At 40.4% G+C, this 27,769-nt stretch overlaps 1 protein-coding gene across 4 annotated transcripts in view; it reads left to right on the forward strand.

Annotated features, from left to right (window-relative positions):
• The window catches only part of LOC119234312 (DNA excision repair protein ERCC-6-like), a 91,605-nt gene extending 64,758 nt beyond the window's left edge, over positions 1-26,847 (forward strand). For 3 of the 4 annotated variants that reach the window (XM_037497166.2, XM_037497167.2, XM_037497168.2), the window contains 13 exons: positions 169-339; positions 824-1,000; positions 4,858-4,974; positions 6,556-6,651; positions 8,367-8,582; positions 9,023-9,133; positions 9,527-9,646; positions 10,077-10,171; positions 11,477-11,622; positions 11,708-12,391; positions 14,679-14,883; positions 15,481-15,565; positions 16,939-20,897. In XM_037497166.2, the coding sequence (XP_037353063.1) occupies positions 169-339; positions 824-1,000; positions 4,858-4,974; positions 6,556-6,651; positions 8,367-8,582; positions 9,023-9,133; positions 9,527-9,646; positions 10,077-10,171; positions 11,477-11,622; positions 11,708-12,391; positions 14,679-14,883; positions 15,481-15,565; positions 16,939-17,367 (2,652 nt within the window). In that variant the 3' untranslated portion in view covers positions 17,368-20,897. Of the gene's footprint in view, positions 1-168; positions 340-823; positions 1,001-4,857; positions 4,975-6,555; positions 6,652-8,366; positions 8,583-9,022; positions 9,134-9,526; positions 9,647-10,076; positions 10,172-11,476; positions 11,623-11,707; positions 12,392-14,678; positions 14,884-15,480; positions 15,566-16,938; positions 20,898-25,919 lie in introns of those variants that run through there. The other variant, XR_008550066.1, reaches the window with a different exon arrangement.
• Positions 26,848-27,769: the final 922 nt, after the last annotated feature.

A 27,769-nucleotide genomic window follows, 5' to 3' on the forward strand; every position in this document is an offset into this window, starting at 1 on the left:
ATGAAACATAAACTTCAGTGCTGAAAATAGATGTAATTGTATGTGTTATGTTCGTGTGCATGTTTATAAAGTGCTTCAGATTGCATCGTGATTGAAAAGTTGTCACTTTGAGTCATACTCATTTAACCTTTTATATAAAAGTCCTTTACCATTTTATCATCATTTTAGGAGAAATTAATTCGAGATATTGCTCTTTGTCATGGAATTTTGATCACTTCTTACTCCTACATTCGACTGATGCAAGATGACATGAGCAGGCATGACTGGCACTATGTGATCTTGGATGAAGGACACAAAATTAGAAATCCCAATGCTGCCATCACCCTTGCTTGCAAACAGGTATGGTGTCTTATAACAAAGAGGATTTTCAGGTGGATAATAGTATTTGAGAGTAAATGCTTTGATTCTAGTGACATCCATATTGAATGTTTTCTTGCCTCTTTGCATTGAAATACACATTTTGCCTAATTTAATGCTGAAAATTCTTTGTTCTTGCTCTTAATTGTGTTTGTTGTTGCTGTTTTGTGATTCTAATTGTGCATGTTATATAATGTCTCTTGTAGGAATCAGTTATTAGAGTGTAACCAAATCCAACTCGAATCCATAGTATTTCGCTTGAATGATAAGGAAAAATTCTTCCCTATCTTTCTTAATCTATATATAGATATGAAGAACTAAAATTGCATATAATATCCACTTTTGGAAGACTAAAATGATACATAAATGCATTAAGTAACAAAATAATGTGGGAGTGTTTTGGAGTAGAGTTGGTAATCATCCGTTAATATGTAAATTTGAAAAAAGATATCTTCTTTTCAAATAGTTCCGCACCCCTCATCGCATCATCTTGTCTGGCTCACCAATGCAGAATAACCTCCGTGAGCTGTGGTCGCTCTTCGACTTTATCTTCCCAGGAAAGTTGGGCACGTTGCCTGTGTTTATGGAGCAGTTCTCGGTCCCCATTACTATGGGGGGATATTCAAATGCTTCTCCAGTACAGGTAACACTTTTGGCATTTTAATATTTAAAATGTTTTTACCAGATACTCTACTTTGTAGCCAACTCATTCATAATGACTTGGAAGGAAAAGGCCAAGCTTATAAATTGGTCTCTGATAAAAATCACAGAATTATTTTTGCTGGCTATATTTTAAAAATCATGTAAAATATTCAAGAACAATCAGAAATTATGAAACCAGTATGTGTCAGTTCTGGATAGCACATAATTCAGTGTAAGTTGGAAGAGGACTTCTTAAAACTAGTGTAAAAGCTGAGGAAAGGGGAAACCAGAAAGGATTGACTCATTCAAGGAAGACAGTGAGACATGGTTCCCATTACCTGATTCTGGGAAAATATAACTGAGAAGAGCAAGGCCATTGTAGGTTAGGATGGCGGTATTGATGCAGCTGCCTTGGGTGACTGTGGATGAAGAGGAAATATATCAGTGTTACGTTTCCTCCTGATTTTTTTTTTTTATTTTTTTTTTAAAGAGGCATGTATTTTTATTTATGATTTATTTATTTGTTTGTTTGTTTTGTTTATACATGCACTGGGTACAGTCAGAAGCGCGGGAGGGTGAGAGAATTCACCAGAGCCAGAGCAGGGAGCAGAGCAGGCAGAAGGACCGAAGTACACTGCTGAGGGGAGCAGCGGGCGGCAGGAGAGATCTGCGCGCCATGTGGGACCCTTCTCCGGTGGCCGGGGAGCAGCCGGGGAACGAACCGGCGCCGCAGAGGCCGCGGGTAGCTTCGCAACCCAGCGCACAACCGCTGCGCCACCGGGGAGGCCCCGTTTCCTCCTGATTTTGATGTTGATGTTGAGATTACCTAAGAGAATGTCCTGGTTCTTTTAAGAAAAACACACTGAAGAATTTGGAGGAAAGGGGAATTGTGTCTGCAACTTGTTCTTAGATAACTCAGAAAAACAGTGGTATAAATTTATGTACATATACGAAGTTGAGAGAGGAAAGGAAAGATAAAACAAGTGTTGGCAAAGCTCTAGCATTGGGTGAATCTAGGTGAAGAGTATAAGGGAGTTTTTTAAAAATCGTTCTTGCAAATTTCCAAAATGATTTTTCACACATGCAAAAGATGTAAAGGGATTTAGTGGAGGAGGAGAGCCCTTACAAAAAGTTAATTATAACACATTCGTGACCTTGACATTTTTGAAGAGTACAAACCTGGTTATTTTGTAGAGTGTTGCCCCACTTGGGTTTGTGTTTTAGTGTTGTGATTGCATTCAGCTTATGCATATTGGGCAAGAATATCACAGAAGTGGCATGTCTTTCAATGCTCAACACCTGGAAGCATGTACTGTTGGTTTATTCTTTTCATTGGCGAGGTATGTGATTATGTGTGTAGGGTGGTATTTGCCAGATTTCTGAACTCTTCAAAGTTACTACTTTTCTTTTACAATTAATCAGTCATTGGTGGGAAGATCCCTTCAGATCACATAAGTATGGTCAGTTTTCTCCTTGAAGCCCTTTTTTTAGGAGTTGTGCGCTTATCTTTTTATTTTTTATAGTATAAGGTCATTGGCATAGAGGTATTGCTGTTATTTGCTCTCTTTTGTTTAAGTCCATGTTTGCCAGGCTTATTGAATCCCAAGAAGATGGTCTATGGGCACATACATATTGTGTCAGGCTGGGACCAATGTGGTGGGAGGTAGCTGGCAACCAGAACCTTCCCTTGAATAGTATTCCCAGTCCAGTGGGAAGTGTGATTAAAAAAACAGATGACTGCAGGTTTATGAGCAGGGTTGATCGCCAATAGCAGAGCTTGTGGGAGAGCTCTTGCTAGGGGTAAGAAAAGCTTGCTAGGGGTAATATGACTCTGCTGAGACCTAGAAGAGTGAGGGAGCAGAGCATTAACTGACCCAAAATGTGGAGTGTTTCTTGGATCTCTGCATTAAACTTGTGCAGGGGCTTTTAGTACTGAAAAGAACCTGAGGAGTCATTTGTTGTAGTTGAACCTCCTGGATAACTCAAGGTTATTGGCTCTCAGCACTTTCCTTGCATTATTTGCTACTTCCCTAAGGTCACTCAGCTCTGGAAAAGACAGAATGAGGATGTAATTACCACCTTACCATGTCAGGAATGGGAAGGAAACATGGGCATGCTCAGTTAGGTATCCATTTTCCACTATATTGGGGAGCTGGGAGTGATAGAGAGAAATAGAGTTGGATCCCCAGTTGTTTTTACTCACAGAGAAACAGACTTGAGAGGTAGATGGGAATTAAATATAGAGTCAATTTTATTACCTCAAGCACAGGATTCCCTAAGAAAGTTGGATGGGAGAATGTGGCTTGATGTCAAGGCTGAAATAGAGTTTCTTACTCTCCCCTGCTGTCCCATTCACATTCCACTCTAGAACTTAAGATCTTTCTCTGGGGAGAATTGGCTTTGAAAACCAGACCTGTTGTTAGCCTCTCTGGGCTCTGACCCTTGTGAGTTCACTGAACTGGGCCAGGAGCATTGTTGGGGCTGCAGGGAGAGACACTCTCTGGATGGGTAGCAAGGCTACTCACCAGGCCAGCCCTGGTTTTCCAGCATCACCAACCAGCTCATTTTTCTGGATCAGAAAAAATGTGGGTAGAGGTGAGGATGTGGGCATAGTTTCCTTATATATTTTTAGGAAGAATTTAAATGATGTGCTTGCTTCCTTGGTGAGACCTCAATGTTTTTAAATTCAGAAATTTAATCATCTCTGCATTACAAACCATAAAATATACCTGACCATCTCTTAAAGGTAATTTGTTATCAATGTCTGAATGCTTTACAGGGTTACCTGTAACTCAGTTCCTGATTAGTTGAACATCTTTGTTATCTGCTATGCCATGTAAAACCTATTTTTTATATTATGCACACACATAAGTATAAACACATATACTTACATGCATATACATATCTCATACTTGTGTGAGTTTTTTTTTATGGTCTTGCAACGTGTTTTCCTTTTTTGCCATGCTAATTTTTTTATCATGAATTTTTCTGTATTATGGTCAAGCCCTTAATTATTATTGATATCATTGTTAATTCATTTTACAGCCAATTTTTTAAAATTTGAATTTTGGAATTTTTCTTATTCCATTAAATAGTAATTTACTAGCTTGTTAAGCCTGTTTAGATTTTTTTTTTTTTAAGTATCAATAATTTATTGAATTCTTTGTTTGCCTTTAAGTGAACTGCAAAGGGAGTGGTTTCCTGAACTGTGGGTCTTTGTTTTTCTTTGTACAGTTAATACCCATCTCATGTGGCTGTGCTCCATTACAGAACCATATGCTGCATTTTAGGCTAGAGTGACCTTTCATTTCTGGGATCATAGGGCTTTTCTTGAACTTTCTCTTCTGAGTCTCCAGTGGGCAGTAATCTCTGCTTATTATCTGGTTGCTCCCATTGCTGCAGTTTTCCCCCAGAGTTAGCTTTTGATCTTCAGTCTTGCAGAGTAGCTGTTCCTTTGTAGCTTTGGGTGAATACAAGGTTATAAACAGAAATTCATTTGAAAGCAGTTTTTTCCCTAGAGGGTGCTTGAGAACTGAATAAATCTCTAATTTAGCATTTAACTATGTAATAATAATTAAAGTATAGAAGAGGAATAAGGCACAAAATTATCAGTTCTTTTGTTGTACATTTTGGTTAAGGAGATCGGCTTTCCCACTGATGAGATTATGAAAGCTGCCATCTCCCGAGGTATATGAAACTGACACTAATTTTTCTGAGCCGTTGTTCAACCATTTCCAACTAGTGTCCAACCATTGGTCTTTCCCTTTTTTTTTTTTTTTTTTTTTTGGTAATAGAGAGGTAACAACAAATGTATTTCATAGACATTTAGTAATTGTTTCCTTTTGTCTCTTATTAAAGGTTAAAACTGCTTATAAGTGTGCATGTGTCTTGCGAGATACCATAAATCCATACCTGCTGCGCAGAATGAAGTCAGATGTCAAAATGAGCCTTTCTTTGCCTGATAAAAATGAACAGGTATTGTAAATCCAGGAGTAACCAAAACATTCCAAAAGCATAGTGTATCTGTCTATTTTCTCTGCTTTTCGCATGCAGAGTTGACTAGACTGAAGGGTGAGGTTGCTGGTGCAGGGTCTAGACTGGTGGGCATCTGTGTACACCTGCGTGTGATAGGTGAGACACCCTGGAATCTGCCCTCAGCAGTACTTTTCCTCTAGTCTGTAGGCTTTGAGCTCTCATTTTGATGCAGGGTTCTTACAACTACTCTTTGTAAATGTCTTCATTTCCTTCAAGCCCCCAGTTCATTTCTGCTACAATTCATAACTGGGTACAGACCATGTACCTGACAGCAATGAAGGAAACAGGAGTAGGGAAGTGGAGTCATGGAGAAGTGGAGTCATGGAGGCCTTAGGCACCCTGCGTGTTTGACAGCTAGGAAGTCATCATTGACTTTGCCTGCCAGGTTTGAGTGGCATCAGCAGAAGTGCCCTCTAGGTGTCTGCCGAGTTTAGGAGTGACTGGAAGGTGAGGAAGTGAAGTTGGTGTTTGTACAAAAGCCTTTCAGGGAGTTTTCCCCTTTAAGTTTTGCATTCTGAGGGGTAGAACACTGTCCTTGAAGACAGTGGATTTTCAGATCTAGTGCACATGCCAAGAGGAGCCTATTCCTCTGAGGATAAGGGGAAATATGTGAGGTGCGAGAAGAAATGGATAAATATTAGGAAGTGGAAGCTAGGTAATCATTCCTAATAGCTTCAGTTTTTATTTTTTGTTGTTTTATTTTGTCCAATTGTGTTTAAGTAGAAGTTGAGACAAAGTCTTAGAAGATAAAGGAGTATTGGGTGAGTGAGCTTTTCTGGATTTGCAGAGCTAAGCAGGGAGTGCAGATTCCCTGGTGATGAGGACAGGCAGCAGAGGGATCCTGCCCAGCTGGTGCCTTTCTCCAGCAGCATAAGGAGTAGAAGCAGGTGGCTGCATTTATCTACATTTGGAGGTTTACAGGGTAGATACAGTGGGAAGCAGAGGGGTGAATGAAGGAACTATCCTGGGAATATGACTGGCTCGGGAATCAGTCACCATGAGGTCTCAGTAATGAACTTGGAGAAAGAGGAGGGTTGAGAGAAACTCAGGGGTCATAGTAGCATGGAGTAATTGGTGCGTTGGGCTGGGAGAGTTGGAGTTGTTGATGTGTATGGTAAACTTGTGACCCTGCACTTAGAATCTTCAGGAAGGGGGACATACCACATGAGGCTTAGGTGCCTCGTGAGGTTTGCTGAAATGGGCTAAAGGGCATGAGGCTAGGATGGAAGGTCAGTGCACCTCACCCTGAAGTTTCCTGAGAGCAGAAGCCCATCTTCAGGGCCTGTGGCGACCATGAGTTGGGGCCCAAGAGGTGACATAGTGGAGGGTGCTGATGAGAGGAGTGGGCTGTGCTCTGTGCATCACTGAGATGTGGCGTCATTTTGTTTTTAGATAAGAGGTGCACTGTAATAATTGCATACATCATGCTTTTTTCTATTAAGAAGATATATTGATATTTCAATTATTTTAGTCTGTAAATATTTTGTTTAGATGATAGTTTCTCTTTTTTTCTCCCCATAGGTCTTGTTTTGCCGTCTTACAGATGAGCAACATGAAGTCTACCAAAATTTCATTGATTCCAAAGAAGTTTATGGAATTCTCAATGGAGACATTCAGGTCAGCTAAATAACAGAAGCTAGAGAAGTGTATTGTGGGCCAAGGGAAGTGGGGGATGAAAGGAAACTGCACTAGTGAGGAAACTTGCATTTTCCTCTTGAAAGCTTTTTGGTGTGAACTTTAACTTAATTTGAAGACCTTCCAGAAGTAAAAGGACACATGGTTAAATTTCAGCATGCCCGCTTTTGTCTGCACTGCAGCTCTGTAACACTTGAACACATCACCGTCTAGTGGGAGAAGATCGCATTAGACATTGAGTTCTATGGGCTGCTGATCAGGTGCAGAATGTAGGAAAGCACCTTACATGCTAGGAATAGCAAATGCAGGGAGGAAGAATTGTTATTATACATGCTTCTATAAGTAATAACATTTTAATTATTGGCAGTGCCCAGTAATATACATGGGTAAATGTTCAGTAAGCATAGGTGGCAGGTTTATAACCAGCCATATTGTAAACCTTTATCTAAAAACCTCATGTAAACAATGTAAATTTAATATGTAATTAAAATTTTTAAGTTATTAAGATACTTTTCTCTTTTTCTGTGTCAAGTCTTCAAAATCAGGGTTTTATGCTACAGTGCATTTCAGCGCATTACAGTGCATTTGGACCAGCTGTGCTTCTTATGCTCAGTAGCCTCTTTTTTTTTTTTTTTTTTAATAGAGGCATGTTTTTATTTATTTATTTGTTTGTTTGTTTTGTTTATACATGCACTGGGTACAGTCAGAAGCGCGGGAGGGTGAGAGAATTCACCAGAGCCAGAGCAGGGAGCAGAGCAGGCAGAAGGACCGAAGTACACTGCTGAGGGGAGCAGCGGGCGGCAGGAGAGGTCTGCGCGCCATGTGGGACCCTCCTCCGGTGGCCGGGGAGCAGCCGGGGATCGAACCGGCGCCGCAGAGGCCGCGGGCAGCTTCGCAACCGAGCGCTCAACCGCTGTGCCACCGGGGAGGCCCTCAGTAGCTTCTTGTGTCTTGTCACTGCTCTGTTGGACAGCACAGGTTTAGAGAAAGAAAAAGAGTCACAGGTGACTCTTTGGACAGTTTTGACAATATTCCTGATTTACTTACATCTTTTATTGTTTGTTTAACTCTTATTTACTAGTTAAAACCACCACTTATTCTTGACTTATTTATCTTTTTCTGCATGAGCTTTTTACTGGTGAGCTTGATATGAGTCACACTCTGAAAGCTAAGAAAGATGCCCTCCTGCCGAGACAGGAAGGGCAGGCTCTCACCCTTGGTCTCCTATGACCTGTTGTGTGAGCATGCTTTATATTTCCTCTGTTATATTTTCTATACCTATGTATTTTCTAATGCGATACTATTGTAAAGGTAACTTCAACCTCTGGCTCACATCAAACTACAGGATATTAGGGAGTTGTGCTTAGAAGTAAAATATTGGATTAAATCTATCTGTTGAGACAACTGATTTCTCCAAATTTATGTGAATGTGCCATTTTTTATTTTATATTTACAAGGTAAGTTAGTTTCTTATATCAAATTTATAATACTAGAGAACTTGCCCTATCAGAAAAAGAAGATGAGTGAACGTTAATTTCTTCTCACTCCTAGTATGCTGTGATTAGGGAGGAAGCTAAGAAGCTGGTGAAAAATTACTTTGTAATCTGTGTTGTATATTTGCCTCCTTCACTTACTTCCTGAATGAGTATTATTTTACATGGGGTAACCTGAGTGCCCATGATTCCTTTATGCCATAGATTTTCTCTGGACTTGTAGCCCTAAGAAAAATCTGCAACCATCCTGACCTCTTTTCTGGAGGCCCCAAGAATATCAAAGGTATTCCAGAGGATGAAATAGAGGAAGATCAGTTCGGATACTGGAAACGTTCTGGGAAAATGATAGTCGTTGAGTCCTTGTTGAAAATCTGGCACAAGCAAGGTCAACGAGTATTGCTCTTTTCCCAGTCAAGACAGGTGAGTATACAGACCTCATACAAGAAACAGGTTGGTTCTTTAGGGTTTATAGCCATTAATTTAAAAGATGGGAAATAGTCTAAAATAATGATTTCAACCATTGCTGATATTGAGGAGGCAACCTGCAAATTCTTTGGGAATTTGGATCTTTCTCTAAGAGTTGACTTTCTAAAGAGGCTTACTACCATGTGACTTTGGAGTGTGGGCAAGTTTGCACACGACCTCAAATGACTTCCCAGCTCTCTTCAAAGTGTATAAGCATTAATGGTAGGGAGATACCAAAAATACTCTTGCAGTAATTATATTTATCTGCCTCAGAGCAAGAAACCCCTTTTAATTTAAGCCTTTTGGAGAAAGTGTGACTGTTTACACAAACACAGAAGCACTTGTTGCGGTGTATGTTTGCTTTTTAAACTTTTATCATCCCCTCTCCCAAACAGATGTTGGACATACTTGAAGTATTCCTTAGAGCCCAAAAGTATTCCTATCTCAAGATGGATGGTACCACTACAATAGCCTCAAGACAACCACTGATTACAAGATATAATGAGGTAACAAGTGAATGTAACAGTAAAGCCAACTAGAGCGGTACTGTGTGCAGAGAGGGAGCAGCAGGCCACCCCACCTCAGTGCTCCAGGGTCGGGGCGGGGGCTGTCAGGGGGAATGGAGTACTTTTTGTTTGTAATTCTCTCCATTTCTGGGTTTGGGGGGATGTATTTGAACAAAGAATGTGCGTTCCATCTTGAAGACTCAACTTTTGAATATTGCTAACATAATTGATTTTAAAAGCAAGCACTATGAGATAGATCTTGAATGACCAAAGGTCTCTAGACACAGCCCATTTCTTATATTGGCATCAGCTTTCCACATGTAGACTATATAAAGGCAGGGCTGAAGATCTATCTTAAGTGTGCATACTGAGTGCTGCATGTCTCGCCTCCAGGACGCGTCCGTATTTGTGTTTCTTCTCACCACTCGAGTTGGTGGCATAGGAGTCAACCTGACAGGGGCCAACAGAGTCATCATCTACGACCCTGACTGGAATCCAAGCACAGACACGCAGGTGTGTTTATTTTCAAAAGAAGTGTATTGGTAAAATAGTTTAGTGGCTGACATTTGAGGTGTTTTTCTGTGTTTGTATTAGCTTTGGCATCTAGTTCTCATCTTGATTGGTGCCTAGACTTCAGCATGGAGGAGAACACCTTCCAGAGTCACCAGATAGGACCAGTCATCAATAGTTTATCCATAGCTGCCTGGTCGCTAGATCTGAAGTAAAAAGAGAATTTGCAAAGTCAGGCACTCATTGTTTTTTAGATAGAGATGTCTGGGTCTGTTTTTGTCCTCTGGCTGCTTACCTCCCTTACGAGAAGTTTGGCTCATTAGCCAAAATGCTAAATTTGAGAGTGGAAGGAAGCAACCAGCTATCTTTTTTTCTTTTAGTTAGAGCTTGTTATTGGAAAAGGCCCTTGTTGAGGTGCGTCTCTCTGCCCTAGGCCCGGGAGCGAGCATGGCGGATAGGCCAGAAGAAGCAGGTGACGGTGTACAGGCTTCTGACTGCAGGCACCATTGAGGAGAAGATTTACCACCGGTCAGTATATGAGGCCACTGCTGCTTGATGGCAACTGCGGCCTGGGTGGTGTGTGCGGGATGTAGGAGTTTGCTGCCAGGATTTCAAGCAGGGGTTTCTGAATAGTATTGCTTTAAAAAGTCTGTCCACATTAGAGCAGTAGTAGCTATCACTTGAGGGGTATGTGGCTTTTTAAAATTAGTTTTTGTATTTTTCCTTTCTCATTAAAATAAGCTTAAATAGCGTATTGTGTTTAAAAACAATGTCTTTGTACCCGATCATGTTTCTACCTTATTAAACTTCAAGCACTGCTTGTATATAAACTTCATATTGATTGTACTTGAGAGAAATGTTCCTACTTTCTTTGGAGTTTTTTTTTTTTTTTTTTTTAAGTGACAAAGTTGAAAGGCTAACATCCTAGTATTTACACATGCCATGCAGGTGTGATGGGGTTTGGGAAGGGTGGGAGGAGACACTCCTTCTGGTCTTTAGTTCAGATGCTCCTCACAGAGAATTTCACCAAGACACCTGCTTCTTCCTTCATCTGTCTCTGTATCGACTAGAGGCTTTTAGAAAAGGTAACTTAGCAGTAGAGTGGAGATACTGCTAGTTGCTCCTGACAATGTCTTATTGGAGGAGATTTTATTCTTGAGCCTCACCCCAGCTCCCAAAGGGAGATTCTCTGCTTTCCTCAGGCACTAGGCCACTGGAATGGCACATGTTCTTCATGAGCCTTATGGCAGAGAGCAGGACACGAGTTGAATCTTATGAGGAAGAGCCTCCTCTTAGAGATATACACCTTAGCTTGAACAACAAATGAGTGAGAAGGACGGGATCACTTTGTGGAGATAGCTGGACAAGAGACGATGGCGTGAAGTTTTAGCTTAGATATTTGTGGATCAGCAGGTGGAAACTGGATAAGATGCTCCAACAGCAAACATACCCTGGTAAGAGTTTCCTGAGCCATCAGCAGAGGGTCCTGAGTAGGGGAGGATAGGAGATCCTTGGTCCAGGAATCAGGGAAACTGACTCCTTCCAGCTCAAGTGAAGCTGTGAGTCACATGAATTTGTATGAGTAGGTGTTTCTGGAAATGTGATGAATTTTAGACACCTAAAGTGTTCTTTTGGGCATGAATATGCTGTAAAAAATGGGTGACCACCTGATGTTTCATGTACAATTTTTGAATTATAATTTTCCAAGGCAAAAAGTGTTGGGGATTATTGTGCTATTCATACAGTTATCATCTCTCTTATGTTGTTTTTTGATTAGAATGTTGAGGTAGACCTAAACATTGTTTCATACTGCTTTGATTTTTATCTTTTTAGACAAATCTTCAAACAGTTTTTGACAAACAGAGTGCTAAAAGATCCAAAGCAGCGGCGATTTTTCAAGTCCAATGATCTTTATGAACTGTTTACTCTGACTAGTCCTGATGCATCCCAGAGCACTGAAACAAGTGCTATTTTTGCAGGTATTACATAAAATAATTGAACTTAAAGTAATACATTATGTAAGAATTATGCAATTTGTTATTAATGTGTTTCCCCCCTTTGCAGGAACTGGCTCAGATGTTCAGGCACCCAAACGCCATTTAAAAAGAAAACTTCAAGCAACCTTTGAAGCAGACCATAACGTCTCAGTATGCCAAAAGTTTCCTGATCCTAGTGTACCTGCAAATGATGCCACATCATCTGAGGAGAAATCTACAGGTACCAGAGCTGAAACAAATGCAGTAACTTCTAATCAGGGTGATCCTTTGAAAGACACTCCTCAAACAGCTAGCAGTCTAACTAGCAGTGATGGACTTGAAGAGAAAAAGGCAGTGTTGGGACTGGAGGAGTCATCAGTGATTAGTGGAAGTGGGGAATGTTCAAATTCCCCAAGCGTCGGCAGGACTGCTGTTGAGAAAAGCATTGATGAGAAGCAGGGTCTTTCTGATAGAGCAGAAAGCTGCAAGATTCAAACAGAACATTTTTCGGAGAAGGAACAAATGGGAAATAATTTTTATAAGCACAAGTCAAAAACAAAACATAGTATGGCAGAAGAAGAGACCCTGAAGAAACCTCTGAGGCCAAAGCAAAAGCCGAAGAAGCATCGCAGAGATGCCAAGTTTGAAGGGACTCGGATTCCACACTTAGTGAAGAAAAGGCAATACCAGAAGCAAGAGCATGAAAATGAGAAAGAGACCAAGGAACGCAGCAATGATGATTACGTTTTGGAAAAGCTTTTCAAAAAATCAGGTAATCCTTTTGCTGAATTTGTCACAGGCATGCTAGGAACACAGCCTGTAGAGGTGGCTTGTAGCAGGACCAGCCTTTAACTGCCCATGCAGAGTGGGCTCTCAACTGAAAGTATTTATTTCTTCTAAAATTCACATTGGAAATGTATTGACATTTTGAAAATCACATTCATCTCTTTTCTGAAGACCTAGAAGAATTGAAAACTTTGGAGAATGATAGTACTTGACTTATAACCACACATAGGTGTGATGCTTTAAATACATTTGCACTACCTGAACATTAATAGAATGTTATATGCTGTATCTGTCTTATTTTCCAGCCACAAGAAATTAAAGTAGCATGTCATGGGGGAGAAAGGCAGAGGCATGACTCGAGGCAGTAATTCCAGAAGTAGGAGAGCAATTGCTAATACATCAAGGGAGAAGTCGGGAAAACAGAATCAACAGTGGCTTGACCATGGAGGCTAGGCAGTCTGCACAGTTTAGTCATCCTGGGAGTGTCATCTTGGTCAGACCTGGGTAGTCATTGTCACAGTGTGATGGCCTTGAATTGCCCAAGATTGCTATTTGTGGTTCTTTGTTCAAGGAGACAGATTTATGAATAGCGTTTCAGAATGCAGCCATCTTGGGGCCTCTCCGGTGGCGCAGCAGTTGAGCGCTGGGTTGCGAAGCTGCGAAGCTGCCCGTGGCCTCTGCGGCGCCGGTTCGATCCCCGGCTGCTCCCGGGCCACCAGAGGAGGATCCCACATGGCGCGCAGACCTCTCCTGCCTCCCCTCAGCAGTGTACTTTGGTCCTTCTGCCTGCTCTGGCTCTGGTGAATTCTCTTACCCTCCCGCGCTTCTGACTGTACCCAGTGCATGTACAAACAAATAAATAAATAAAAAATATATATGCCTCTTTAAAAAAAAAAAAAAAAGAATGCAGCCATCTGGGCCTGATGCTTTTTGTAAGGTAGTCAGTTCATTGATAACTTATTTTGTCTCCAGCGTTGGTCTGTTTTCCAAAAGAATTACCTATTTTGTCTGGTTTTCAAAGTTATATGCGTAGAGATATAGAAAAATATTCTTGTAATAGTTTTCTTAATTTACTTGTTTCAAGATAATTTCCCTTTTGTCATTTCTGATTGTATGTATATCTTCCCCCCCTTTCATTGATTAAGCTAGTAGTTTATCTGTTTTTGTGATTTTTTTTTAATAAACCAGTATTTTTAATTTATTAATTTGATCCATGGTTGTTCTCAGTCTTTCTCATATTTCTTTTTAGCTTTATTACTTTCTTCTTTGTTTTTTTTTTTTTTTTTTGTTTGTTTTTTTTTTGTATTTGATGTTATATTTAGGTGTGGTTTTTTTGGTTGCTGCTTCTTATTTTTTAAATTGTAACATTGGTTTACAATATGGTACGTGATTTAGGGGAATAAGTTCACCCCTCACGTGTATTTTCCCACATCACCACCACCATCAAGTTTTCAGCTTTTTTAGTGTAATTCTTTTTTTTTTTTTAAAGATGTATTTATTTATGCATACAAGAGCTGGGGTACAGGCCAGAGATACAGGGTTGGGGGTGAGAGGATTCACCAGAGACAGAGTGGGCAACAGAACAGGCAGATTGACTGAAGTATGCTGCTGAGGTGAACAGCGGGTAAGTCAGGAGAGATCTGCTGCACCATATGGGTAGCTCCCTGGCCAGCCGGGGGATCGAACTCATGCTGCAGAAGCTGCGGACAGCTTCATAGGTTGTGTCTTAACCCCTTGCACCACCAGGGAGGTCCTTTTGTTGTAATTCTTGTAGAATATTTTGACTTGGAAATTTAATTCATTTATTTTTTTCTTTCATTTTTATTGATGTAAATTTTTAAGACTATAAATTTTCTACTGTATTAAATTCTTATATGTAGTGTTTTCATAATTACTTTTTAGAAATTCTGTTATCTCTGATATATATTTTTACATTTCATTTGCATTTTTACATTTTAAATGAAGAGTTTATGAATAAAAGGTTTTAAAATTATTAGGTACTAGGGAAGAGGTTATGTTAATGTTGTGGTGATTAAAGCATTTTGCTTTAGTTTTTATAAAACAGGGAGAGTTAATAGTCCCTGCCTCTTGAAGTAGTAAAGAAGGTGAACAGGAACTGCATTTGGAAGTTCTTGGGTCACAGAAGCGACTTGGTAAATAGCAGCGAAAAAAGTTGATTATTTTTTCCTCCACCACAAGCACACACTATAGAAAACAAACCATGGTGTGTACAAACTGAAATGTCACATTTGTGTTTCCTTTGTTGTCTCCAGTTGGTGTGCACAGTGTCATGAAACACGATGCAATCATGGATGGGGCCAGTCCTGATTATGCACTAGTGGAGGCAGAGGCCAACCGAGTAGCCCAGGATGCGCTGAAAGCACTGAGGCTCTCTCGGCAGCGGTGTCTGGGAGCTGGCTCTGGTGTTCCCACCTGGACTGGCCACAGAGGGATTTCTGGTGCCCCAGCGGGAATCAAGTAAGAAATTGTTGCCCTGCAATACTTGGGAGGATGCCAAACCATCCAGGCTGGGAATTATGTGAGGGCAGGTGGGGTACTTACTGCTGTGTATCTGCAGTGATAGAAAATCTCTCATTGTGAAGAATCATGTCTGCCACATTTGTAACCCTTGTAACCTTCCTTCTTCTTCACGTTCCTCCCCTGCTTCCCAAAGCTGATTTTTCAGGGGAGAGGATGTGATCTGTTTTGTCTGTGAGATAAAGGCCTTAAGAACAGCAGTAGATGAAGAATAATCATTAAGCTTTAATAAGACAGTCAACTATAAATACTTACAACTATAAATACTTTTCAACTATAAATACTCACAATGTCATTCAATATGCTCCTTCAGAATCATTTCCTAGCTAGGACATGAGGGTAGTTTTCATCATATGCTGAACAAAGATGTTGAGAGGTTTTTATTCGGTATGCAGCAATTACTTCCGAGGACACTAAAGTATAGGAATCAAAGGGAATAGAATAGAAGTGTTGTGGCTCTGAAAGCGTAACCATGCAGATAAATCAGCTCTCAGTCATAGAACAAACATTTGATCTAATATGATCCTTCTTATTTAGGAGAAGATTTGGTCAGAAGAGGAATTCCAGTTCCAGCTTCTCTGTGCAGCATCCTTCTTCAGCGTCTCCAAAGGAGAAGTGCCAGGTAATATGATTGCCTGCTTTTCATGTGCAAGGCTTGCTTGATTGATTGCAGTGAAAATTTTACCCAATTCTAGATGTGAAGAAAAGCACTGCCTAGTCATGTCCAGTGTTTGTGTTACATGCTTTTATTTATGAAGCACTTTTGTTGAATCTAAGAAAGTCCAGCTAAAAGGCAGAGTATTTAACCCAAGATAGATAATGGAATCACTGTTTCTCCCTCTAAAAGTTACCAAAAGGCTAAGTGACGTGTGAATCTCTGTCCCACCTGGCAGTGACATGCCAGGTCCAGAGACCACTGTCCTCTAGAGTAAAGGTCTAGAAAACCACCTGGAATATGTTGTTTGTAATTTACTAACCCAGAGCATTGTGACATCTCCCCTGTTTAGTAACTCCTGGAATACGTTGCATCACTGAAAACAACTGCTAGGCCAAACTACCACTCAGTGTACTCTTTGATATTCTCCTGTTATGGGTTATGTTAATGATAAATTTGAAAACTCCCAGGTTCAGACCTATTTAAGATTAATATCAACACATTTAGACCTCCCTTGTAAAGGATGTTCTTTTAGCATTAGGGTAAGACCCTTTCAAAGTAGATTTGTATTGTTGTTTTAAAGTAACTGAAGTAGAGCCTTCCCTGGTGGCGCAGTGGTTGAGCGCTGGGCTGCGAAGCTGCCCGCAGCCTCTGCAGCGCCGGTTTGATCCCCAGCTGCCGGGTGAAGGTCCCACATGGTGGGACAGACGTCTCCTGCTGTGCCTGCTGCTCCCCTCAGCAGTGTATTTCATCAGTCTGCCTGTTCTGTTCCCCATGCTGTCTCTGGTGAATCCTCTCACCCTCCTGCGCTTCTGACTGTACCCAGTGCTTGTATAAATAAATTAATTAATTAAAAAAAAATAAAGTAACTGAAGTAAGTGGGAAAGCATAAGACAGTAGTATAGCTATGACATGATACTGTTTGCTACCCCACAGTGCCTAGATTAAGGTGAATTTGGAAAGAAGAACAGGAAAAGCCCATAGGACCTGAAAGTGGTCTATGTCTCCTTAGAGGCAGTCTTCCTAGGCTTGTCTGAAAGCCCCTCTTCATCCACTCTGCCCTTCCTCCTCTCTCACCACTGAGGTGGGGAGGAAGTGAATAGTGTAGTTTTCCTTTACCTTCTTTTTTAAAAAATGCTCTTTAATGGTGGGTGGGTTTATTAGATGCTTGACTCTCCTCCTCCTTTCCCTTTGCACTAGACAGAGCTTCCTCTTTCCCAATCTGCTTCACCTCCCTGGGCACACCTGTGATCCTATGATCCCCTCACAGCCTTCGGGGAAGTAAGGGCGAGCATAAACCAGAAGTTAAATCTGTCACTGCAATGGTCTTCTTTCTCCAGGATGGCGTCATGAAGAAGAATGGGAAAGACAATGTGTTTGAACATTTTAGTGGAAAGGGGGAGAATGCAGAGTCGTCATCTGGAGCCCTCACTTCATCCTCCCTGTTGGCTAAAATGAGAGCTAGAAACCATCTGATTTTGCCAGAACGGTTGGAAAGTGAAAATGAGCACCCTCAAGAGGCTTTGGTCCCGCCGCCGTCCATGGCCACCACAGAACATGATGACCTTCTGGTGGAAATGAGGAACTTCATTGCTTTTCAGGCTCAGGTTGACGGCCAGGCCAGCACACAGGAGATTCTGCAGGAGTTCGAATCTAAGTTATCGGCATCACAGTCTTGTGTCTTTCGAGAACTCTTGAGAAATCTGTGCACTTTTCATAGAACTTCTAGTGGTGCAGGAATTTGGAAACTCAAGCCAGAATACTGCTAATCAATGTGAATTTTAAATTGACTTTTTCTGGTGGCAAGTTCTGATTATTAATACTGACTAATGACTATATGTTTACCAACAGAAGTTGGCTGCACTAGGTGTTTACTTTGAATTATCTACCTCATCACTAGACCTTTAAAGAAGAAGAAATTCTTCTCTAAAACTTAAAATTTTGAATAATTCTAAATAACTCATGGAGGAAATACTTGAGTTTGGTTTTTGTTTTGGTACTTTGAATTATGTTATAAAATCAGGGACCGAACACTTAATCCTTTACATTTGTTTCTTTACCCAAAAGATGCTGTCAGGGAGCGTATTACCGGTTGTTTAGAAGTTTGTACAACAAAAGTCTCAAGAATTCTTTTTACTGGTGCTAAAAATGATTTTTATATGGAACCAGGCCTGTTCAATAAGTTCCTCAGTATCTGATAATGGCATTACTCTTGGTGCATAGCTTTTACGTGTTTAAGTTTATCATTTGCACCCCCCCAAGATCAAATTTATTATCTTTTAAATCTTATAATTGCTTTCAAATGATCTTCCTTTAAGGTACTGTTAGGTTGCCAGGTATTTCTATTAGTAAAATATGAAATAGCTTGGTAAGAAGTGGTAAGACTAGTATTTGCAGGAAGCTGTCGTGGACTCAGTTTACACTGGCTTTACATTAAGCAAAGGGTGTCTTCTCCCCCACCCCCCCTCTCCTTACAGTGACTGTTTGTCTTAGGAAAATGAAATGTGTTATATTAAAAAAAATTCAAGCAGAACCCACATTAAGTACACATAAAACAACTAGTGCACACACATGCACACAAACATAAGTCCGGACCACAACTGCTGTCATTACCACAGGGTAACCAGGGTAATCGCCAGGCCAGCTCAGGTTTACAGGCTGGGAAGTACCTTCGAACAGCTTTTGTTTTGTTCATTGAATTGTCTCTGCCAGTGATGCTGATGACATTCTATTGAGCATCACTATTCTCTTTATGTTTCTGTCCTGTTATTTTAATCTCTCTTTTTCCTTTGCATTCGACTCTCCATTTTCAGAGGTTTGGCTTTCAGCTCCATCTGTTTCTGGCTGTTGTTTTTGTAGTTCTAGTTCTCTTATGTTCTGATCCTCTGTTTTCTTAGCCTTTCTTGTTTCCTTTTTTTGGGTTATTTTATGATCTAGGCACTCAAGCCTTGTTTTTTCAAATTCATTGTATTCCTTTCATTTCTTCCGTGGCCTTCACAGTACAATCTGTTTCTTGCACTTGTTTTCTCCGGCTTGCTCTTTTTCTGCTTTCGTTTTTCTGTTTTATGCTTGCCTCTTCGCATGCCGTTTCTTTCCATCGTGCACATACAGCAATTGAGCCTCTGTGTCCGGATCTGTGTGCTCTTCCCTGTAACACAGAGGCAGGCAGGGGAGCCCCTCTGCTGGGCAGCTCACAGCAATGGTTGGAGGATTTGGGTTTTGTTCTCTCCATCCTAAGATTTTGTCAAATGGCTTTGACCAAGAATCTTGGTCCTGAGGTATATGTAGCCATAATCATGATTCCCGCAATGTTTTTATGCTTCTTTGTTGCACTCTGGCTTATTCACTTTTTCTGTTTTTTTTTTTTTTTTTTTTTTTTTTTTATTTGAAGAGGAAGATTATATTATTTTTCCTCAATCTGCCATCATTATCAAGAAATCAGGAATTTCTAAACAGGTCAGTAAATCCTAAACTTGAGTACTTGGCTAAGAAGGGAGTCAAAATTCATGACTTGTGTTTCTGAGAAGATCCTTTTTTTGTATTTTTGTAATCATTAGCTAATAAGAAAATTGCCCACCCCTTGTTCTCAGATTGAAGTGCTTATGCAGTTCACGAGTGTGAGGTGTTTGGGTGTCGGGTCTGTATGTTCTGAAATCTCAGTGATACTGAGCTAGAGAGGTGGTAGCCTTCTCATCAAGTAGAAAGTGCTGTTGAAAGTTGTGATGCAAGTAAAAGCAAAGTGGGCCTCGCCCTGGTTCTTGTCTCAGCTCGCCCTCTGTCACGCTGTGACCTTGGAATGGGTCGCAGTGTGGACACCTGTAAATGCTGTCATTATGCCTCCCAGGTGGAAAGACTTAGAGGAAAGTACTCTAAGTGTAATGGTTTTAACAGTGTAGAGTAACTTATTCATTTAGATAAAGTCTAATTTTTCTTACTTCAAAAGCTTTGTACAATGTAGGTATAGATTTAATGTATTTAACATATTAGTATCAAACTACAAATAAAGGATTGTAAAATTTTGTGAACTTTAATTCCTTAGTTAATACATGAATATACTATCACTAAAAAACAATCTCAGGCAATACTCTGCCCATTACTCTTGCTCCTGTTCCAGATATTCTCCCAGGCTATTTACCAGAAATTTACAAATATATGCTATGGAGAGTCTGATGCTATAATACCCATTTTCCCCTTCTTTACTGATGAGATCCCTGAGTTCCAACTGGACATGTAACTACCTCCTGGCCTTTCTTATAGGTCATCGTGGCCCCATGCTTGAGCAATGGGATGTGGGTAGAACTTCCAGATTGGGCCCTTAAAAAAGGAATTGGGTGAACACTTCTTATCATTGCCCTTTCTTACCAACTGGAATGTCAGTGGAGTTTAAGCAGTGACATGGGATCAACAGGATGGAGAAGATGACCTGCAGGTGTTAAACTGCTTTCCTTTTTTTACCTGTTACTTAAGAGTGAAATAAATTCCTGCCTTATTTAAATCATTGTCCTTTGGAGACATTACTATAGAAGCTAGCTTTGTTTTATATCATACATATATGTGATTTACATAAATGGGATTATGTCATCTTTATTACCTTGCAACTCTCTTTTCATTTAACATCATATGTAAGGCATCTTCATTCCTGTAATTACAGCTCTGCCTTTATGGAATTGCTGTATTAAGTTAAATAGATTTTTAATTTTAATGGATGTAGTGAAATTGTTCCCTTCAATTCACACTCCGTAAGAGGATCCATTTCTCCATACCCTTGCCAACAGCAGGTAGTATCAACGTTGGAGATGTTTCTTTGTTTTTAACCAATTCTGTGGTTGAAAATAACTTATTTTAATTTGAATTTCCCTGATTACTTATAAAACCATATTCATTGGCCATTATTAGATCTTCTACTGTATGTTGCCTGTTGATGTCATTATTTATCTGGTTTTACTATTTATATTTTAGGGTCCCTCCCAAAACAAAAAGCCAGTTGCCCTCACTACTGCTGAATACTGTTATTCCTTTCTCCACCCATTTGAAATGCCAGGTTTTATCACATACTAAGGTGTTTATTTCTGGATAATAGATCTAAATGCCCATTCAACTAACTAACCACACTCTTTATTCCAGTGTCATTTAACTTTGCAGTATGTTTTGCTTTAGGTAAGTTCTTCCTTTTTCCCTTCTTCATTTCCTTCTTCATTATTCTTGAGCATATTCTGTTCCAGGTGAATCTTAGAATCTGTTTATTGAGTTCCACTAAATTTGTACAGCTCTTTTGATTGGAATAGCATTAGTATATACATTAATTTAAGAGTAATAGACTTTATAATTCATTTCCCCACTAGTATCACGATAGGTTTCATTTTGTTAAAGTGCTTTATATTCTTACATAACATTTTAATTACTTCATAAAGGTCTTGGACATTTCATATTAGACTTATTTATAGATATATTTATATCTATATATATAGATTTTTTATATTTATACATTTATGTTTATAGATTTTTTTATTTTGGTTGGGGATCTTTTTACTGTTTTGTAAAAATATGGAGAATTAAAACATTCATATATTTACGATGTCATATAGAAGTTTATAATTTAATGTCAAATTCTTTTTTGCATTTAATTTGCATTTTATTTGTTTTAAAATATGTTTTTATATGCATCATTTTTATATCATTGCTCGTTTTTGTGCAATGTTTGATTTCTCTGATCAGGTGTAATCCCCATAAAATGCCCACACTAAGTCACCTGTGAACTGTCACCATAGTCTCTTGTGCTCTTCCCTCCCCATTTTTGAAAGTCAAATGGTCTTTCCATATTTTATTTCCTTAAGAACCCCTTGCTAATCTAATTTCATATACATTGTCATTTTTTCTAGCACCTTAAAAAAAATTTCATCCTTTCCTTCCTGTCATTATATCCAATTTCCATATATTTGTGGAAATGTTCCTGGACTCTCAACTCTTTTAAATTGGTCCACTTATGTAATTTTTCCAATTAGCCACTGTCTAAACATTATATATTTATAATTGGTTATTGTGTATGGTAGGATGGGGGTAGAAGAAACATCTCAACATAATAAAGGCCATATATGACAAACCCACAACTAACATATTCAAAAACTTTTCCTCTAAGATCAGCCACAATACAGGGATGTCCACTTTCACCATTACTATTCAACTTACTATTCAACATAGCTACTATTTTAGCGAGGAAGTCCTAGTTAGAGCAACTAGGCAAGAAAAAGATAAATCCAAACTGGGAAAAGAAGAACTACCACTATTTGCAGAATTCATCCTGTTCTGTGCTTTCTGCTGATTCTCCCTCAGAGAGGATTGTTTGTTTCTGTGTTTGTGATGTGAGTCATCTTCAGAGGCACTTGCCCTTGGGTATAAGCCTGCCTTACTCATGTGGGTTTGCATTTGCTAACGTCTGTGATATTACCAGCCTGGGACCAATTTTTGCATTAGTTTTTTTGACTTGCAGCTTTCTCAATCACATGGTCATTTATATTTGAACCCTAAAGCTCCTATGAGCTTATAATTATGAATTCTGAGAGAGTGAGTGTGGGGGTTAGGGACTAAGGGAGATAAAAGCCCTCACCAAGAATCCAGGTCAAAATAGAAAAGCTCTGGTGTCCCAGGAGTTGGAGAGTTGGAGTGTTCACTTTTGATACTTTTTAGTGAGTTAAGAGCCCTTTTTCCTATTCCTAACTTGCAAGTTGTTCTTATTAAGAATGAATGTTTAATTTTTCTGTTGCATTTTTTTGTGTTTTCTGAGATGTTAACACTTTCCTTCTTTAACTGCTAAATTTCTCAGTTGGATTAGTATAGTAGATCTAGTTTTATTTTATTTATTTTTTAAAGATCCATTCATCTATATAAGCACTGGGTACAGTCAGAAGCGCAGGAGGGTGAGAGAATTCACCAGAGCCAGAGCGGGGAACAGAACAGGCAGACCGATGAAGAAGTACACTGCTGAGGGGAGCAGTGGGCGCGGCAGGAGAGGTCTGTCGTGCCATGTGGGACCCTCGCCAGTGGCCGGGGATTGAACCGGCGCTGCAGAGGCTGTGGGCAGCTTCGTAGCCCAGCGCTCAACTGCTGCGCCACCAGGGGAGGCCCTAGTTTTATTTTTTTTAAAGGTTGGTTTATTTATGCATACAAGAGCTGGGGTACAGGCCAGAGATGTAGGGGGTGAGAGGATTCACCAGAGACAGAGTGGGGAACAGAACAGGGAGACTGACTGAAATACACTGCTGAGGGGAGCAGTGGGCGAGTCAGGAGAGGTCTGCCTCACCATGGGGATTGTTCCCTGGCTGGCCGCGGATTGCTTCATAGTGCAGTGCTTAGCCCCTTGTGCCACCAGGGAGGCCCCGTAGATCTAGTTTTAGTTGAATCAATTCATTCAGTCATTCCTGGGGTGTTTTCAACTGTGGAGTGGAGGTAGGGGATCCTTATTTAGTCATCATGCATTTTCTTTTAGTATACTACTGGCTAATGGATTTTTTAAAACTTTCTTTTTTTAAAGATTTATTTATACGAGAACTGGGGTCCAGGCCAGATGCGCGGGAGGGTGAGAGGATTCACCAGAGACAGCGGGGAACAGAAAAAGCAGACTGACGTAATACACTGCTGAGGTCTGCTGCGCCATGTGGCACCCTCGCCTGCCAACATTGAACTGGCGCTGCAGGGGCTGCAGACAGCTTCACAGCGCGGTGCTCAACTGCCTGCGCCACCAGGAGATGCCCAGGCTAATGGATTTTTAACCTCTAGGGTTCAAAAGGGAAATTACTCACAGTTAAATTTTTCTCTTATTTTTTGATGTGTTCTGTATATGCACATATGCATGTATCTCTGTGTGAAAGTTATTCTTGCAAAATGAACCAGGAGAGTCCCCACATTTTCATAGTCTAAAAAAATTCATAACATGGAAATATAAATATTTATTAGGGTGCTTGTAAAACTGGGCAATGCTGTCCTTGGAAGAATATTTCATCTGAATCCTCAGGCTCACTAAATTGCTTTTCAACAGTGTTGATTCTGTTATTCTATATCCTGCTTTTCTTAAAATTTCTTAATTTATTGGCTGTTTTTAAAGTTTGTCATTGGTCCTTCTTGCCTGTTCTTCTGTTCCTTTGTCATGGATGCATCAAGCTCTCTTACTTCTCAAGTATGTTAATTCTATTTACTTTCTCCTTTCACTTCCTCTAGTCCACACATTTCCTTGAGCTTTAGGACTGTAGTTTGTCACTTTGCTGTTTCCTTCTAGAGGTGTTGATTTTCCTCAGCTCTTCAGTGGTTGATTTTCAGTTCTGTTCGCGGCAGTAGATTTAAGTTACCCGTTGTCCTGTCTACAGATGTGCTTGTTTATCTTAACCCGCCTTGAGCATTGCGGAGAGACCTGCCTGAGCTGCCAGGGAGGAAGTCCAGAGCTGGGTTTCAACCAAGCAAGGGAACCCTTGTCCCAAACCTTTTGTTTTACAACTTCCCCTCATCTATAGTGTAGATTTCAGATTCAAAGACATTTGTTCTGCTTTTTCTCTTTACCTATTTTGGATTTCAGGTTTGGAAAAAAAAATTTTTGAACCAGCTTTATTTGAGATTCTTGCTTTGGATAGTATCTGAATTTAAGACAAAAAAAATCTGGCAAATGCATCTCACTAGGTTTGGCATGGGCAGGAATGGTTAAGTTGCTTGTTCTAACTTTCTGTTGCTTAGGAGATGGAGGAGGTGATGCTCTTTCCTTTATAACTTGGTTTGAGAAGCTGTGAATCTGAATGTTGGCCACCGCCATTAATCATTTTCACAACGGTCCTCGGCCTTGAACATACTGCACAAGGAAGTCTATAAACTTAATGTTTTTGTTTCTCAACACAATCAGGGTAGCCCAGCGTACTCCGTACTCCTTGTCTGCTCACATAGGGCAGCTGGTGGGGTGCAGTACAGTCTTGGGTGACCTTGCCCTTACCAGCACATAACTAATTTGGAGGACAGTGATGTAAATTATGAAAATGGCATTTGCTTCAAACTTCAGTCTGAAAAACAGTTGGACTTTGGCAACTGTCACCACCATTCAGTTTAGGTTTTCTCTGAGATGTGAAAAACTCTAGGGCAGTCATGGTCAGATAAAAACACCCTGGCGTGAGAATGTGCTTACGCCCCAAAGGAAATCATCCTAAAGGGGCTGAGGCACTAAAGGGAAAGGAGACTTTCCTGGTTAATCTCACAAAACAAAGTTGTTTTTTTTTTTTTTTTTTTTTTTAATTTAAATTTTATTTTTATAGTCCCCATACAATTGCAACCCCCTTATTTTGACCCCAACCCTCCTTTCCCCGCCCCTAACCCCCATAGAGTGTCTCTGGTTCATAGTTGTTTGTTGATTTTGATATTTTCTTATAGTTATTCATTTTCCTGGTCCCTTATTTAAGTTTTCTAGATTCCTGCTATGAGTGAGACCATCTGGTATTTTTCTTTTTCTTTCTGGCTTATTTCGCTGAGCATGATCCCTTCCAGCTCCATCCATGTTGCTGCAAATTGCATGTGTTTATCTTTTTTGAATGCTGAGTAATATTCCATGGTATATATGTACCACATCTTCTTGATCCAGTCATCTATTTTTGGGCATTTGGGCTGTTTCCAAAGCTTAGCTATTGTAAACAGTGCTGCTATAAACATAGGGGTGCAGGTGCTCTTTGGAATTGATGTTTCTGTGTCCTTTGGGTAAATACCTAGGAGTGGAATTGCTGGATCATAGGGAAGCTCTATGTTTAGTAGGTCCAGAAATCTCCACACAGCTCTCCATAGTGGTTGGACCACTTTGCACTCCCACCAACAGTGCAGGAGAGTTCCTTTTTCTCCACACCCTCGCCAACATTTGTTGTTGCTAGTTTTTTTAATATGTGCCATTCTCACTGGTGTGAGATGGTATCTCATGGTAGTTTTGATTTGCATTTCCCTGATTGCAAGTGATGTTGAACATTTTTTCATATGCCTGTTGGCCATTTGCATTTCCTCTTCAGAGAAGTTTCTTTTTAGCTCTTCTGCCCATTTTTTGACTGGATTATTTTTTTTGTTTTGTTGAGTCTCATCAGCTTTTTGTAGATTTTGTGATCAGTCCTTTATCATTAGTGTTGGGTGCAAAAATGTTCTCCCAGTCGGTGGGGTTTCTCATTGTACAAAACAAAGTTTAAATTTGAAGCACCGTTTCTCTCTACTTCCTTTGTTCTTGTTTCATATTCCTCCCTTATTGGGGGGGGGGTTATTGGGTTGAAACCAGTAATTAAAAAAACCAAAGTGCCATTTTTATATCTATTAAATCTAGAACACACTCTCGTCAAGCTGTGCTTCAGGGGGACCACCGGCAGCTGGTGCTGTGGAGCGGGATTCAGCTTTGACAACACCCAGTGTTGGGAAATCTGATGCTTTCCTGCACACTGGGTGTCGCCAGGAGTGCGTGAACTGGAGACAGGCTGCAGAACTCTGGCCACAGTGGGACACACATTGCACCGTTAACCAATCAGAACAAACCGGCTACAATGAGTTTGTCATGATAAGAGGCAAAGATGGGATGATGTAAGCAACTGCTGTGATTTTACTAAGAAGGCAAAGTGGGTATAAATTGTCTTCACTGTTTGTACTTTTATAATAGTTACATTCTAGAATAATTTTAATTTGCATTAGAAAGGAGGCTCCTTCCATTTGATAACCAGTTTGGAACCTCAAATATGGCTAATATGTCAAGGGGGCAATTTCCCCAGCTGCTGTGGAGAGAGGGGTCTCTCCACCTCCATTCCCCTACTCCCAGCCTTACTGCTCATCAATTTCTTTCTTTAAATCAAATTTTACCAATTTACCATTTGTTGACAAAACTATATGATTACATAAGTTCAGCTTCATATGTGCATATGCTTCACTCAGCCGGCACCAGTTCTCATTCCCTCGCGCTATAACATTTGCCTCCTCAGCCCTTTGAACTACCCTCTTTCTCTTCCCCACTGGTAAGCACCTTATTTTCAGAGTCCAAGAGTTATTTTTGTTGTATTTTTGCCAATTTGTTTGCTTTTGTTATATATGTTTCACATGAATGAAACTGTTAGTGTGAGACTGAGGGGTACCCAGAGACCCTAATGTTAAGGGGTACATGTTTTGAAGGGATTCAGCCATCCACATGTACAAAGGCAAATAAAATAGTCTTTTTTTTTAAAGGGTTTATTTATTTGTGCATACAAGAGCTGGGGTTCAGGCCAGAGATGCGGTGGGGCTGGTGAGAGGATTCATCAGAGACAGATTGGGGAACAGAACAGGCAGACTGACTGAAATACACTGCTGAGGGGAGCAGCAGGTGAGTCAAGAGAAGTCTGCTGCGCTATGTGGGTTGCTCCCTGGCTGGCCAAGCATTGAACTTGAGCTGCAGAGGCTTCTGATTGCTTCATAGTGTGGTGCTTAACCCCTCGCGCCACCAGGGAGGCCCAGAAAGTAGTCTTAAGTGTTGTAGATTTTTAGTAGACTTGGTGTGTGGGAGAGAGAAAGAAAAGTTTTAAATATTAGTTTCCCAATAAAATTCCCTCAAATTACCCATTCCCTCATGGACAAATGTCCAGCCAAACAGAGGTGGGGCCTTCCTTTTTTCAGTCCTTCTCCCCAACCAACCCCCAACTCCCTTTGTGAGAAATAGGCATGGAGTGAGTTTGTTCTAAAAAAGCAACAAGGTTGTCTCCCTAACAAAACCTCTGAACCATGGGATTGTGTTATTTTACAGTATAGCTTTTCGTATTGAATTCCATATAGGAGTGTGTGAGGGCGGGGGGCAGGGTTCTATTTTCCATTCAGTCCTTAGGAACCCTGAAGTCCTCCTGGCTCCAGGAAGTGGCTATTGAGAAGAGTTCTCAGAACCCACCATCGTCCGTGGAATTTCCCATGGACCGTGGGTGACTCTGGGCAGTGGATGTGTTACAGGGCAGGGAGAGGGGCAGCCCAAACCCAGCAAACCTGCCTGCTCTAAATAGGTTCTGCCATCCGCATCAACACAAAACATATGAGACTTTAATGGGAAGGAACTTTAATACAATTAGGAAACAATACAGGAAAGGCAAAGAATCTAGTTTCTAAATCAAGCACCCAATGTTACCCATCCCCTCGTGGGTAAAACTCCATCCAAATGGGATTGGCCCA

This window comes from Talpa occidentalis, unplaced genomic scaffold (assembly GCF_014898055.3).
Source record: "Talpa occidentalis isolate TD23 unplaced genomic scaffold, MPIMG_talOcc4v2.1 talOcc4.8, whole genome shotgun sequence".
Taxonomy (NCBI): domain Eukaryota; kingdom Metazoa; phylum Chordata; class Mammalia; order Eulipotyphla; family Talpidae; genus Talpa; species Talpa occidentalis.